Source organism: Myotis daubentonii, chromosome 6 (assembly GCF_963259705.1).
Source record: "Myotis daubentonii chromosome 6, mMyoDau2.1, whole genome shotgun sequence".
Classification (NCBI taxonomy): Eukaryota; Metazoa; Chordata; class Mammalia; order Chiroptera; family Vespertilionidae; genus Myotis; species Myotis daubentonii.
Genome location: NC_081845.1, coordinates 67,978,753 through 67,995,500, shown reverse-complemented (window position 1 = coordinate 67,995,500; position 16,748 = coordinate 67,978,753). Strand labels below are relative to the sequence as shown.

At 41.2% G+C, this 16,748-nt stretch overlaps 1 protein-coding gene across 3 annotated transcripts in view; it reads left to right on the top strand.

Moving 5' to 3' along the window:
• Window positions 1-16,748, top strand: part of ADGRB3 (adhesion G protein-coupled receptor B3) — a 700,018-nt gene that overhangs the window by 310,179 nt on the left and 373,091 nt on the right. For all 3 annotated transcript variants that reach the window (XM_059701276.1, XM_059701274.1, XM_059701275.1), the window contains one exon: window positions 9,706-9,900. In XM_059701276.1, the coding sequence (XP_059557259.1) occupies window positions 9,706-9,900 (195 nt within the window). The remainder of the gene's footprint in view (window positions 1-9,705; window positions 9,901-16,748) is intronic.

Below are 16,748 nucleotides of genomic sequence, written 5' to 3'. Positions count from 1 at the left end.
ATATATATATACTAGAGGCCCGGTGCACAAAAATTTGTGCACTCGGGGTTGGGAGAGGAGGTCCCTCAGCCTGGCCTGTGCCCTCTCACAGTCTGGGACCCATCAGGAGATAAGGACCTGCTGGTTTAGGCCTGCTCCCGGGTGGCAGAGGGCAGGCCTAATCCTAGGTGTAACCCCTGGTCGGGCTCAGAGCAGGGCCCATTGGGGAGTTGGGGCCCCGCCTCCTGTCATGCACAGAGCAGGGCGGATTGGGAGGTTGCCATGCCACCCTCAGTCATGCTCAGGGTAGGGCCGATTGGGGGGTTGGGGCACCACCCCCTGTCACACTCAAGGCAGGGTCCATAGGGAGGTTGCAGCGCCACTCCTGTCATGCACAGAGCAGGGCCGATCAGAGGGTTGGGGCTCCGCACCCTGTCACACTGATCCCGGTGCTGGGAAGCCTCGCTGCTCCACTGATTCCAGGGCCAGGACGCCTCTCGGCTCCCCTGATCCCTGGCCCGGGAGGCCTCCGACTCCGCTGATCACCGGGGCCCGGAGGCCTCCGACTCCGCTGATCACAGGGGCCGGGAGGCCTCTCGGATCCGCTGATCACCGGGGCTGGGAGGCCTCTCGGATCCACTGATCACTGGGGCCGGGAGGCCTCTCGGCTCCGCTGATCCCAGGCCCTGAGGCCTCTCTGCCCTGCTGCTTCAGGGCTGTTTGGCTTCGCTCTGCTTGGAGCCTGAGTATGCAAATTAACCGCCATCTTTGAGCTTCTATAATTGAAACATTGTATCTTTTGGAGTTGTTGCTTCAGGAGCTCAGAGCCCCGCAGCTGCGGGGATCCTTGACTTTCTCCATCGCTGGGGCAACCAAGCCTCCTATTCTCAGCTGCCTGGCTGCCAGCCGCCATCTTGGCTGACAGTTAATTTGCATATCTCACTGATTAGCCAATGAAAAAGGTATCGGTTGTACGCCAATTACCATTTTTCTCTTTTATTAGTATAGGATTAGAACCCTAAATGACATATATATATGGAAATTAAAGTGCCGACATAGGAAATAATGTTTGGGGACTGCTTTAGATTTAAAAAAAAATAGTCAGTGAAGTGGCCATGAGGAAATGCCCTTTAAAAGTCTGACCCAAAAGATGAGGTGGATTTAGATATGCAAAGAGTGGAGAGAATGAGTTTGTCAGGGAATGAGAGTACATTCCATTGGAGAAAATAGCATATGGAAAAGTCTTGGGGTCTTTAAGGAAGGGCAAGATGATCCAGTGGCCAGAGTAGTGGACTAAAAATAGGTTGTCATGAGATGAGTCTGGAAAACTAGGTAAGAAAAAAATTATTCTGTGCCTTAGGAGCCTTTGCTAGGAGTTTGGATTTTATTCTTGGTGCAAAGGGAAACAATTTACAGTAGAGGACTGATGTGATTCAATCTAATTAAAAGAGGGTCTATGGTTATTCTATGGAGAATGGACCATAGGATGGTAGAACAGGAACACATGAAGCCTGCTACAGTAATCCAGGTGAGAGGTGATGGTATCCTTGATTAAGATTGAATGAGCATTGTCACTGATGGGATGTCATTTTCTGCAATGAGGAAGGTAAGCTTGAGGTGGGTGGCTCTGGGGGGTTGCCAAATTTATATTGTACTGAGGTTTGAAATAAAGAACTTAGAGTACAGCTAGTCAGTTTAGTTGTGATTTTTTTCTCTAGCAAAAGTAGAGCTACTTGGATGCAGGTGCAAAAAAAAAAAAAAAAAGGCATTTGGTCGGGCCAGAGTGTTTTCTGAGACCAGAAGTGTCAGCAGCACCAGGGAGCTTGCTAGACATGTAGAAAGTCAGCCCCGTCTCAGACCTACCTAGTCAGAATCTTCATTTTGGAAGTTCCCTTTGCTATTCAAGTGCACATTGAAGTTTAAGAAGCATGTGGCAGATGTCATTTAGGGTTCTAGTTTGGTAAATAAATGCAAAGAAGTAATATGTAAAAAAAAAAATTTTAAAAAGTAAACTTTTGGTGGATGCAAAGAAGTTAAATGAACGTTAGCCAGCTCTATACCATCACAAGACATATTATTATCATTAGATGGTATCTCATTTTCCTCTCCTGGACATATGGGAGGATTGTGGTTTTTTACCCTTGAAGGCATGTGACTAGCTGTCCACATGTGCTCATTGGTTGTGTATGGAAGTGAGCTTTGTGGTGTCATGCCTGAGAATGTCATTGCCAGTGCAAAATCTTTTATCCTCCATCATCCCAAACTGCTGAATCACTGATATACAGAGCCTCCAGGATGACCTGGGTTGAGTATGTGCTCTGAGTGAGAAATAAATTTTTATTATTTTTAGGCCCTGAGATTTTGGGATTGCTTGTCCTCACAGCATAACTTAGCCCATTCTGACTGATGCAATATCCCTGGAACTAGAAAACTCAAGTAATGGAAATAGAAGTGAAAAACTCTTAGGGAAATACTGGGTTACTGAATGCTCTGCCGCCCATTGAGAAGGTTCCTGAAAGTCTGGGTGCTGGCTGGGAACACTCTACTGCTTTGAGCTCATGGAGGATGCTCCAATTCTACCCCCTGGCTCAGAATATGAATAAGAACTTCTAGATCTATTTGATATTAGGAAAAGAAATCTCACCTAATTATGTCCTTTGTTCAGGAATTGCACTTTTCACTAATTCTAGCCAAAAACTCTGAAATTAAAGCTATTTCTAGATTTTACTGGGCAGGTAAATTTACTATGTTCTCATTCTTAATTTGGAAATTTCCAGGCTTTCCGGGGAAATAAGCACACTATATCTGGCTCAGTTTTTGTTTTTTTTTTTCCTTCATCATTTTTCTTCACGACTCAGTTTATTCTCATAGGAATACCTTGCAATCCTCACTTCAGGAAGCCCTGGGGCAAGACACTGGGATAGCCAATGCCCTATGGCCAAATGCTATTTATCCTGAGCTTTTTGCAAAATGCATACAATGTATCCCGGGGAATTATGGACTAAATCTATAGCATTGTCTCTTGACAAGAATTGTCCCTCAAATTTGAACTCTTAACCCTAGGACAGCTCCAGAATGCATACAAGCTCTGTATAACAAATGTGGGGGAAGTTAAGAACTATTTATCTATTAGAACAAAGGGTACACTTTCTTTTCCATACAGAGTGATACCTTTCTTTCCTGGTGACACCAGATAGGCCTGCAAATAATTTAATATCATCATCTAGTGAGTGACGCTGGTCTTAGAAAATGACAGAGGTTTGAACCGAAGCAAAAAATGTATATTTAGATCATTGCTTTATGAAAAGAGGTTTCTTGTATAATTATCTTTTAATTGAAGCCACGAAGAGCTGTGAGAGCCTTTTATATACCTTACAGATGGACTGTAGGAGTTGATGCTGAAAATAATATACAAGTATATGAAGTTTAAACTGTGTCATTTGCACAGTGACTGCAATTTACTTTTTTTTTTTTTTTTTTTTTTTTTTTTAGGATTCACACAAGAGAGGTAACTGTAACTGGCAGTAGGAGGCATAAAGTGAAAAGAATAAGTTTTTTTCAGAAACACACCTACTCTTTAAACCATGACCCTCACTGAATCTCTCCACAGAAAGAGCAAGGACTATAAAAAGCACTATTTTTAGATGTCAGTTTTCTTTTTTCACTAGAGATCTTGTCAACAGTATTAAATGTGAATGACACAGACACTTTAAGGCTTGTCCTTTGGAGCAAAAATACTAACTGAATACTGCAAGCTGAGCAGACATAATCACTGGCAATTATAATTCTAAAGGAAATATTTAAATTATTAAACCTTTCTGAGCTATTTCAGTAACTAAATTAAGAGAATTATAAAATATGACCCAATTGAAATAAAATCCTTGATTTATCCTGGGGGACTTTTTGTCTACTTGTGGAAAACTACCTACACAATTTTTACATAGATATTGATTGGTAATTGGCTTTAGTAGCCTTTATAGATTATATTCCAAAACAATAACCACTACTCAAATAATTGGCAATATCTCGACTGCCTGGCAAGTTGCTTCAATTCTCTTGCTTCTCATATTCTTTCTATATATGAAAAAGATTTAATGGGTCCTTGAAATAAATGTGGTTTAAAATTATTTTTAAATATTTAAGCATCTTGACAGTTTCTAACAAACGCAGTATATAAAACCTGAGCTAAGCAGGTGGTAGTTAAGAGCATGGATTCTACAATCAAACCACTGAAGCTCAAATCATGGAACAATTTAGGGCTAGACAATTCTGGAGAGTGCAGTTCACTATGCTAAGCCTCTACTTTTTCATCTGCAAAATATGGGTAATTGTAACACCTCCAATGGTTGTTTTAAAACTTAAATGTATTTAGAGGAATTAGAAATTAAAAATGGGAAGAGAAGAAGGGAAAGTCTTTTAACCTCTATCTTGCAGTCACCCATTATAACAACCATGTGATGATGTTTGCTTCTTTTTATAGACAGATCAAATGATGCTATGAAAAAGGCAAATAGTTTAGCCAGTGGTCCTATGTCATAAATAGTAGAACCACAATCTAAATCCAGATTTTAGATTACATTTGCTCTATAAATAATAATGTACTAGTAAGATTTTCAGAGAGAATATTTAGGAGATAAATAGTTGGGTTCAAATCAGATTTCATACTTCTGATTTTTATTTTGAAGAGAATCAGAAAGAACACAATAGTTGAAAGGGAATAGCAACATGAAAAGTTGGTATTTAAATAAGATATACAATATCAGGCCATACTTTTGAGAAAGGGAAGGATTGTAGAAGAAAGGTTGGATGGGGTTCAAATTGTATAACCTAGAGTTATAGCATAGAGATAGGAACAAAGGAAGAGAGGTAAAACGTGAATAAAGGGCAATTTGAAACAGAGAAAAAAGTAAGTTGAACAAACTCAAACTGAATTCTAACTACTTCTTCATGATCCAGAAAAGAGAAAAATAGACGTGCAGATAAAACCTGTATTTTTCATTCTAGAAAAAAGTAGGCATGTTTTAAGGAAACAATCTTTTACAGTGCACTTGTATTGTGTAAGGAAAATCAAGAAACTGGGATTTTTAATCAACCAAGTATGTTCTGGATGGATATCTATCTTAGCTGAACACTCTTGGTACATGTTATAATTGCTACCAATAGTCTACACTAGTGTGTACAGCTATTTCAAGGTATTTGTTCTGGGTTCTTTCCACCAACAATGCCAGGAAAGATGCAAATTAATGCCATTTGTGAGGGTTGGTGTTGTGATTTGGCACCTGTTTGCAAAGAGCTAGACTGAGAACAACTCATTCTGAATAAGCCTGCTAAGCAGCTGTCAGATGGCAATGACGTTGATTTACTACTGATGGGGGCCACATTTGATGTTGACCCAGAAGTGAAAGACTGCTTTCCTAGCTCTGGTTAGCTGAGCCACCCAGTGCCTTGTGTACTATTTTTATTGCAAACAGAAAATGTTTGTAAATGTTTTATTCCTTAAGATTCTAGTACTGTGGCGCTTTTGTTTGAAAGAAAGGATGTATTAGAAATTCGAGCAAATTAGATCCCTCACAGGCATGCATACTTGTTGCCAAAGTAGATACAGAGCTGATGTGAAGTAGTCAGAGGCTGTTTATTTCAACAGGCATGCTATCTCTTCCTAATGGAAAGTCCTCTGTGCCTTGAGCATCACAACTGGGTTCTGCATTGTCAGCACAAAACTGAAAGCTGACTATGATGACATTTTTTAGGTTAGACCCAATTAACTTCACTTCACTTTAAAACTTTCTGCACTCTACCTACTGAACCAGACAGTTTCAAGCCTAGAAGCTGCACTGTCTCTTTAAGCCAGGCATTTCTCATACTATTTGATACCAGTGTTTGCCATGGGCTGTGCTGATGAGCGAGTTAGGGGAACTTTCAAGTGTGCCTCACTTAATCTAACATGATCATAGAAGGATTTTGATTGATTGCTTGATTTATTCAATTAATTTGTTCAATATATTGTGTATATCCTCTAGGTGCTGGGACTGTAGGAGTAAACAATACAGATAAAGTCTCTTTCTTCACAAGGCTTATATTCTAACTAGAGGCCTGGTGCATGAAATCGTGAACTTGGGGGGGGGGGTGTCGCTCAGCCCAGCCTGCACCTTCTCCAATCTAGGACCCCTCAAGGGATGTCCAATCGCTGTTTGGGATCGGGCCTAAACCAGCAGTCGGACATCCCTCTCACAATCCGGGACTGCTGGCTCCTAACTGCTCACCTGCCTGCCTGCCTGATTGCCCCTAACCGCTTCTGCCTGCCAGCCTGATCACCCCCTAACCACTCCCCTGCCAGCATGGTCAATGCCTAACTGCTCCCCTGCTGGCCCAGTTGCCCCCAACTGCCCTCCCCTGCTGGCCTGGTCCCCCACAACTGCCCTCCCTCCCCTGCATCCTGGTCACCCATAACTGCCTTCCCCTGCCAGCTTGGTCACCCCTAACTGCTCTCCCCTGCAGACCTGGTCCCCCCCGACTGCCCTCCCCTGCTGGCCTGGTCACCCTTAACTGCCCTCCCCTGCAGGCTTAGTCCCCTCAACTGCCCTCCCCTGCTAGCCTGGTTGCCCCTAACTGTCCTCCTTTGGTGGCCTGATCACCCACAACTGCCCTCCCCTGCCGGCTATCCTGTGGAGGCCATCTTATCCCCACATGGGGGCGGCCATCTTGTGCGATGATGTGATGGTCAATTTGCATATTACCGCTTTATTATATAGGATGGCGTGGGGGGAGGGTATGTAAAAAAATAAGTGAAGAAATAGATGGAAAACTATGGCACAATGGCAGGAAAACTTCAGCACAATGAGGGAGGGTAAGATGAATGGCCATGGTATCATATTTGATAGGGAGTCAGGTAAGGACTCTCAGAGGAAGTGATAAAAAAAAACATGGATCTCTATGGGAAAACTGGTCCAGGCAAAAGGAAAAGCCAGTGCAAAGGCTCTGAGACAGGCATGTGCTTAAGGAAGATCAAAAAGACCAGAGTGCCCTAGCGGGTTTGGCTCAGTGGATAGAGCGTCAGCCTGTGGACTGAAGGGTCTCAGGTTTGATTCCTGTCAAGGGCACATTCCTTGGGTTTTGGGAAGGAGGCAGCCAACAATGATTCTCTCTCATTATTGATGTTTCTATCTCTCTCTCCGTCTCCCTTCCTCTCTGAAATCAATAAAAATATATATATATATTTTAAAAATGACCAGAGTGACGAGAGCACAGTGAATGAGGGGGAAGGTGTCCCCAGGAACTGGATCATGTAGGGCACACAGAGCATGGTGAGCCAAGAAGCTTTTCTGCTATTCAGTAGCTTGTGCTAATTATCTTAGGCTTGTGTGATTTCATTTAAATTAAGAAAAATGATATTTAAATATTTTAACGAGATAGGCATAGTTTTCAAATCTCAGAGGAGACGTGCTATCTGAGTCTCCTATGGATTCAATTGTAAGAATGATAAGTTGCAAAGTTTAAATAAAAACCTGGGCACTGCTGGCTTCAAAGACCATCCATTGCATTATATCACAAAGGTATAGTTAAGACATAAAACTTTAATTAACTCTAACAGATTTTATGGTGCTATATTCTAAGTCATGGAACCTACTCAAAGTTTCAGAAGGACTACTGGGGCAGAAAGACATATGAAAAAATGATTACAATTCAGTGTGATACAGTGATGTATAAGAGGATAGTGCTGAGAAGGGAGTTCACTCTGTTTAAATATTTAGAAGAGCCAATACAAAATCTGAGTGGTGCATAAACATGAATTGATATAAGAGAGGGGGCAGGATCACCAGTGCAAACACATGAACTTATGAAACACATGACCTGAACAGCAAGTTGCAAATATATATATCAATAAATTAGAGAAGAGATAGTCAAGGGCTGATCATTGATCATACCAATCCTTTGGGTTTTAATCAATGGTTGGCTGCCACTGAGGAGAGACAGGAGATAAATAAGAGAAAAAAATGGAAAGAAATAAACTACATAAATAGGTTGTCTTTTAGCATAATAATGGAAATAGAGTATGTCTAAAGATTTTTATTTTACCAAAATATTTTTAGACAGAGTTTTAGAGACTAACGAAAAGTAAAATATCTGAAATGGCAAGATGTTTTTTTTTTAAAATACATGTTTTTGAAAACTTCTAACTTTGGGGATTAGTTCAGATTGATTGTCATGACTTACAGGACTTGTTGGCATGAATCTTAATGGGAAATTGATCATTACAATTATTACAGGTTACCCTTTCTAGTTCAGCATTTCTCTGGTGTGTTAGTTCTTGATTATTTCATGAACTTTTGATACATTAATTTTATCACAAATTTAGCAATGAGATTATAAGCATTAACCTTTTAGTAAACAAAGAAAAGTATGGTGGATCCTTGCTATCACTTTACCCTCTCTAACATTACTATTCTTTCACGCTATAAGATGTTTTTCTTCCTTTGAACTATGAGATAAGCAAGTATGAAAATTGACAGCATATTTCTCTGGCCATCAGACTAATTTAAGCCTTGCATCTTTTTAAAAAATATATTTCTTATTGATTTCCAAGAGGTAGGGAGAGGGAGAGAGAGATAGAAACATCAATGATGAGAGATAATCATTGATTGGCTGCCTCCTGCTTGCCCTCCCCTGGGGATAGAGCCAGCAACTCAGGCATGTGCCCTGACTAGAAATTGAAACCTTAACCTCCTGGTTCATAAATCCATGCTCAACCATGGAGCCACACCAGGTGGGCTAAGCCTTGCATCTTAATAGTTTGTTTTGCTGCTGAAGACCTAGCTGAGAGTTTTGGGGTATTTTTTTGTTGTTGTTTGTTTGTTTTTGTTGTTATTGTTTTATTTTTGTTGTTAGAGTTTATTTCTTTTTAAAATAAAGCTAAGCCCTGACCGGTTTGGCTCAGTGGATAGAGCTTTGGCCTGTGGATTGAGGGGTCCCAGGTTCGATTCCAGTCAAGGGCATGTACCTTGGTTGCCGGCACATCCCCAGTGGGGAGTGTGCAGGAGGCAGCTGACCGATGTTTTTCTTTCATCGATGTTTCTAATTCTCTATCCCTCTCCCTCTCCCTTTCTCTCTGTAAAAAAATCAATAAAATATATTCAAAAAATAAACAAAATAAAATAAAGCTAAAATAATCTAGCTTTCAGTCATGTCATAGTAGATCTCTAAAGTTATAGATATGTTCTAAAGCTAAAATGTCCTTGTGACAACTTAATTTTGCTACTAAAGAAAGATATGTTTATTTTAAGAGGTAAGGCAAAAATTAAGCTTGGCATGTTAATAAAACTGGAAATCTTGAAGTATTTCCAGTCTCTAAATTTCTTGACCACACCGTACTAAACTGTCTCCCTGTTTACCACATGCAAAAGTAATTTTTTATTTCTACTTCAGTTAAAAACCTAAGCTAATACACACTTTCTCCAACGTGTTGAATTGTGTGCTCTGAGAACAAGATAAAAGCAAGTCTGTCAAGCCTGCCCAAGTGTAAGGTATATACTCTCATTAGTTTCTGCATGCTGAATATTCATCGAATGTGGGACACACACAATGTGCAGTTTTGAAATCCCCCTAAGAGTTGCAAAGCTATGTTAAAGTTGAGTCTCCAATTGAAGTTCATTTGTTGGATGAAGATCTGCAGAGAAATAGTTATGAAGATTCTGATATTTATTCTGTTGTGTTTTTTTGACCATCCAGATTAAAGAACACCTGGCTAAGGGGCAACGAATGCTGGCAGGTGACGGGATGTCCCAAGTGACCAAGACACTGTTGGATCTAACTCAGAGGAAAAATTTCTATGCAGGGGATCTTCTGATGTCTGTGGAAATCCTCAGAAATGTGACAGACACATTTAAAAGGGCAAGTTACATCCCTGCCTCTGATGGTGTCCAGGTAAGGGAGAAATCCCGTGAAGGAAAAGACTAGTGAAGATGCAATCAATTTTTGGCCCAAAGAAGTCAGTGCAGCCCAGGAGGGAGAGAGTGCTCCCTCGTGCTTGGGGAAGCTTCTAGGTTGTATTGAGTGCGAGCTCTGACAATGACCCTGATTCCCTTAGTCTACACCCCAGTGTCCTCAACCATAAAATGCTCATAATACACCTCAAGGAGATCCTGAATGAGAATGTGTGGGAAGTGCATTGAGCCCTCAGATAAAAGGCGCTGTAGCAAATTCAAGGTTGTATCATGGATATTTTATTCCCACATTTAATATCACCATCTCGCCATAGGAGACTATTAAAAGTACATTAAGCATAATGAAAGCACATTAACTATAACATGCAAAGAAGACATACTTTAAGTTTGTTTGGGGTGTTGCTACTAGAAGGGGGAAGGCCATATTTAATCTTGTGGAACCATTACCTGAAAATATCAGGCAGGTAGAGAATTGTTCTGGATAAGAAAGTCAGAAATTCAGTAAGTCCTCACAGCATATTTTTCCTGTAATGGAAGATTTCTAGAGCAGCCTCGTTTACGTCCATAATAAAGTTTAAGTACTCACCCAATTTCAGTATTGCCTTGGCCATTAAAACAAAGCTTGTTGAATGGCAAACAAAGCATATTAAATATAACTCTAGTTTGCATTTCAGATTAAGTCTTTTTGTGCTGTAGGCTACCATGTATTCCTACCAAGAATGCTGAGTCTATTTCTACATTTCCAGCATAATGTCCTTCCTGTATCTCTGCATAAAGTTCATTAAAGTAAAGGTTTGGCAAAATTCCCAGATCAGGTAGTTTTCCTTCAGCCTACTCTACATTTGGGAGTTTTATTTGCATTTCACTTGGTGAAAGCAGAGGGTTTTGTTTGTTTTTGTTTTAATAAGCTATTGAGAGAGAGAAAGAAAAAAATAAAAGCTTTTTGGAATTATGAAATCATTCATTAATTATATCGATACCCTGATTGGTAAAAAAGGGCACATATATTAATTAAATATAGGCATATTCTGCTGGAAGTAATGGCTATGAGAATTATTGGAGCTGCATTCTATATCATATCACAAGAATCCTTTTGTTTTCACATATATATGTCCCCCTACGGGTGATCAAGCCTGCAACCTGGGCATGTGCCATGACAGAGAATAGAGCAGACAGCCTTTTGGTGCAAGGGACGATGCCCAACAAACTGAGCCACACCAGCCAGGGCCAGGAATACATTTTTAATTGTAAAAATACATTGGGAGGTAGGGTAGGGAGATTTCCATCATTTGAGCATTTCAAAGGTATTTTCTTCCTCACAAAGAATGAAACAGTTCCATAACTTTCAAATTAAATAAAGTAAGTCAAGTACAGCTTTTCCCTGTAGTTCTGAAATACTTCTATTCATTAACATTTACATTAAAAAATGACATTAGAAGTCCTTGACACAATGCAAATGTTGTAATTTCAAAACTCCTCAGACGTGTTCATGGGGAAACATCAGGCAGAATGGTGCTCTAAATAATCTCTAGGGCCTCTTCTGACTCTCAAGAGTGTAGGACTTTAAGATTTTAGGTGCAAAAATTCAAGCAACTGAGATTAGCAGGTTTTGGGGAAACATATTTTGATTGAACTACTCCCTACAGTACATTGACTCAATGTACAATTAGTTTAACCAAAGGCTTAGTCATGGACATTAGCTGGTTTGACTAATCAGAGCCATTTCGCTGTTTTGTTGCCATTTTGACATAATCAGAAATAGGTCCCTCCATTTCCGTCCTACTCTCTCATTAGCCCTCCATTTATACCCATATTCTGCACAAATGGTGTCCTAGTCATTCCTTCACAGCAGGGGCTGCGTTTGTCTTTTTCATTGTCTCTGCTGGTCTTTTCAGGCACCTGGTATGCCCTCCTCTTCTAGAATTATTTTTTCATCCATCTCCACAGGTCAAAATCCTAGCCCAACTCTAGCAACTCTTTCTGAATGCCAGACAAGCAAGCCCCTAACTCCATTCAAAAATGATCTTTCTCTTTTCTGAAATCCCAGAGAACTTTTTAAATTTTTCACAAAAATTTTATACAAATATTATGTATATATGTGTTATGTATATATATTATATTATATATATATATACATATAGTCTTTGCTTCAACTCCAGTTTATAGCCTTCTTTAATATCTCATGTACCAAACTTACATTTCCGAAGTTTCTGAACATTTCTGGTTGACTAGGATCTCAGGCTTAATATGGCACCAACTGAACTCATCTTGAATTGCAAATTTTCTACTTCCCTTTATAGAACCAGCAGTCTTTAGGCTGGAACTGTATTGCCATCTTGACATAGTTGGGGAAGTAGGGAAGGCAGTGTAGGGTATACAGCAGGGGTCCTCAAACTTTTTAAACAGGGGGCCAGCTCACTGTCCCTCAGACTGTTGGAGGGCCGGACTATAGTTTAAAAAAAAAACTATGAACAAATTCCTATGCACACTGCACATATCTTATTTTGAAGTAAAAAAAAAACAAAACGGGAACAAATACAATATTTGTATTTGCATGTGGCCTGCGGGCCGAAGTTAGAGGACCCCTGGTATAGAGTAAGTGTGCTTGCCCTCTAGGCAGAATACTGAGCTTCAGGTCATGACTTAAATACTTGTTAGGTCGGTGATGCTAGATAAGTTACTGGACTTCTCCGTGACTCAATTTTCTCTTCCATTATATGGGATAAAGGTACTTTATAGTGCCAATGTGAGGACTAAATAGTCTGTGTAAAACTTACAAGCATGTTTCAAATAGTAAGAGCTCAAAAAATGTAGCTCTTATTATCCCAGAAGGTGTGCAGTACCCTGATGGAGCAAAAGCCCAAAGCATCCCTGGACTACAGGTGTCTGCTGCCCATGCAGGGGTGGATTTTGTTGTCTCTCCTAGCAAGAAAGGAAGGTTAGATGCTCCTCATGTCATTGACTCATAAAGAATGGTGCTGATTTTTCCCTTTTCCACTCGCTACGGAGGAGAAGGGCAGGGAAAATGTCAAGGAAAATGGGAGTCAGAAAGAATCATCAATCCTTGAGGTTGACACTGCAGGGCCATTTGAAAGCTGGAGAGTATGTGGATGAAGAGAATAGCTTAAATCAATAGCTGGGATTCCTGGCACAGTGGGAACCAGGTCTTGAACAGGACCATAACACCCAGCTGACAATTGCTCCAAGTCGTAAATGACTGCTGTTTTCAGTGCTTAACAGCCTGAGAGGATTCCCTGTTGTTTCTCTGTGGTAGAGAGAGCCTTGTACAAATAACAGCTCTTTCTTGTCAGTATTTAAACCTTGCCCTTACTCTAAAGGTGAAAATGAGAAATTCGATGCCAAATAACGTCCTTAAATGGGTGAGATATTAAGTAACAAATCTTGCTTCACAAATCAACATGAGTATACCCTACCATGAAAAGACTTTAGCAGATGGCTGCTGGCTGCTAGGAGTTCACAGTCTCCATAGGAGAGTACAGTACAAAGTATGTGCAGCAATCAGGTGGGCAAAGCGAGGGAGACAAAGATGTTTTAAGAGAATACACACACACACACACACACACACACACACACACACACACAAACACACCCTAGAGGCCCGGTGAACAAAATACGTGCACTTGGGTGGGGGTGGTATCCCTCAGCCCGGCCTGCACCCTCTTGCAGTCCGGGAGCCCTCAGGGGATGTCTGATTGATGGCTTAGGGGAACGGGCCTAAACCAGCAATCAAACATCCTAAGCCGGAAATTGGACATCCTTAGCGCTGCTGGCAGAGGCAGGAGAGGCCTCCTGCCACCACCGCTGTGCTCGCCAGCCATGAGCCTGGCTTCTGGCTGAGTGGTGCTCCCCCTGTGGGAGTGCACTGACCACCAGGGGGCAGCTCCTGCATTAAGTGCCTACCCCCTGGTGGTCAGTGCATGTCATAGCGACTGGTCATTCCACTGTTTGGTCAATTTTCATATTAGCCTTTTATTATATAGAATAGAGCAGCTTGTCAACTAAAAATGCCATGGAATGTGAATAAATGATTGTGGTTTTATTTTTTAAAAAACACAGTAAAACGTCTGATAGGTGGTTTTGTTCTTTCAGAAGCCCCCATTGTTTACTTCAGAGTCAATAAAATACTGAGATTTGGGTTAACACAATGTCTCTACAGGTAGTTTAGTTTTCTATTGTGATTCCATTTATTATCAAATATTGGGAGAGCCCTGGCCCAGTGGCTCAGTTGGTTGGGGCATTGTCTAGTACCGTGGTTGGCAAACTGCGGCTCACAAGCCACATGCGGCTCTTTGGCCCCTTGAGTGTGGCTCTTCCTAAGCCTTAGGAGTACCCTAATTAAGTTAATAACAATGTACCTACCTATATAGTTTAAGTTTAAAAATTTGACTCTCAAAAGAAATTTCAGTCGTTGTACTGTTGATATTTGGCTCTGTTGACTAATGAGTTTGGCGACCAAGGGTCTAGTAGTACATGAAAAGGTTGTGGTTTGATTCCCAGTAGGGTGTATATGGAAGGCAATCTCTATCTTTCTCTCTCTCTCTCTCTCTCTCTCTCTCTCTCTCTCTCTCTCTTTCTCTTTTGTTCCCTTCTTTTCTTTTCTGTAAAATGAATAAAAACCTATCCTTGGGTGAGAATCCAAAAACATTCCTGGGACATGTATTAGTTTGCTAGAGCTGCCATAACAAATAAGACAGACTACGTGGCCTAAACAACAGAAACTTACATTCTTATAATTCTAGAGTCTGGAAGTCCAAGATGGTTTCTACTGGGGCTCTCTCCTTAGCTTTGCACATGGCTGCCTTCCCCTGTGTCCCCCATCTAGCTGTGTTCTCTGTGAGCACCCAACCCTAGTATCTACGTGTCCTGACGTCATCCTATAAGTACACCTATTGGATTGGATCAGGGCCCACCCTAAAGGCCTCATTTTAACTTAATTTACCTCTTCAAAGGCCTTGTCTCCACATACTCTCACATTCTGGGGGTTAGAGCTTCAAGTTAATGAATTTGGGGGCAGCCACTATTCGGCTCAGAATAGGGAATCTTGAGAATTTCCCTTTAGCAAAGAGTCATGTGCCAGGCCTCTTCCCAAGGGAAAGGACCTGCTATGGTTTCTGCTTGTAGTGTTGTCAGGGGTAAACTTGTAATTCACACATGATTCTCACACATGCTGACTCTTTGATGTGTCAGCCAGGCCTGCCCAAACTTGGGTGATGGGTCAGTACTTCATTCCTTACTTAAGAAGCACCCCTGGTTTGTATTTGAGGATGATTTTGTCACCCTGAGTTACAATGTTTGTATAACTTTGCCAGGCTACTTCTGGGGAAAAAATCATTTAGCGTATTTAATTGTATTAGTTTCACTAACTTTCTGTCCTCTTATTTTTAAATGAGAGCCCCAGAATAAGACCAAGTTCATACCCCATAGCACAGAACATGGGCTATTGCTTCTTTCCATGCAACCTCCCATGCCTTCTGCACCTCAAAGCAAACCACTCTGCTACCCTTTGCTAAAGCCCTTGATCCTCAGTTTAGCCTGGAGAGACTGGCAGTATTGTCTAAAAATTGTCCATCCAAGCTATTCAGAAATCCCACAGATCAATGAGATTAGTGTGAAAGATCCCTGGATCAATCAATGTCTTCATGTCATTTTCAAAATGAGTCAGAGTTTCTGGTTTCTGTCAGACTTGTGACTAAGAGAAGAAGAAAAAGAGATGTCCTTAAAGACTGTTTTTTGTCCCTAAACTAAGAAATGTGTGGAATATTTATTTCCATAATTTGCTCTCACATTCCTCTAGATCCCGCAGATTGCAGTGGTCAAACTGGAACAGTCAGTGCTGCTGGCAGAGCTCTCTGACCGTTCAGGCCATCCGGCCTGCTGTGGATCCCACTCCTGACCTTCCCAACCTTCGTACCGCAATCCCTTGTCCCCCAGTTATCCCCTGCTTTTCCAGTAGCTCAGTTTCTTGTCTCTGAATTATATTCTTGATATATATTGTTCCCTGAAACCTGCTAGGAGCGCCCTGGACTATAATCGCCTGTCTTCCTGAATCCTTGATACTAGTAGTTTCTAATTACCCATGGTTAGATGATATGCTGCTTGGATAGGTATTCTGGATAAGAGACCTAAACCCTAGTATAGGGACCAACAGGTCACTGGTTCGATTCCTGGTCAGGGCACATGCCCGGGTTGCAGGTTTGATCCCCAGTAGGGGGCATGCAGGAAGCAGCCGGTCAATAATTCTCTCTCATCATTGATGTTTCTCTCTCTCCCTCTCCCTTCCTCTCTCTAAAAAATCAATAAAAAAGCATATTAAAGAAAATAAGTTTGATAGTTCCTTTCCTAGGCTTCATGAGAACCCTGGTGGCACTGAAGATGGGGCAGGGGAATGTGTTGAGAGGAGGTAGCAAATTAGATGAAGACTAGTTACTGATGATTTTTTATTCCTTCAGTGCCTAGCCAATGATCATATGTACAGTAGGGATGCAATCAAACTGAAATATTTGAGTGTGTATATCGTCCTATGCTTTATGCTGTACACTAGGGGCACAAGAGTAAACAAAATACAAATAAGCCCACTAGATTATAGCCTGGTAGAGGAAAAAAGCCCTAAATGGATCATCCTTCAAGTGCATCATAATTAAAAATTGTGATATACTTTAAAAGAACACTCCGAGTCCACATGTTTGTCCCCTGTCATCCTGTAAGTGGGTGCTACACGGCTGGCTGGCTGCCTGCATTACTCTCCTCTCTTTTACCTCAGAGTGAAGGAGCAATTCTTCATCCGTGGTGAATGCATGGTAGTTTTGC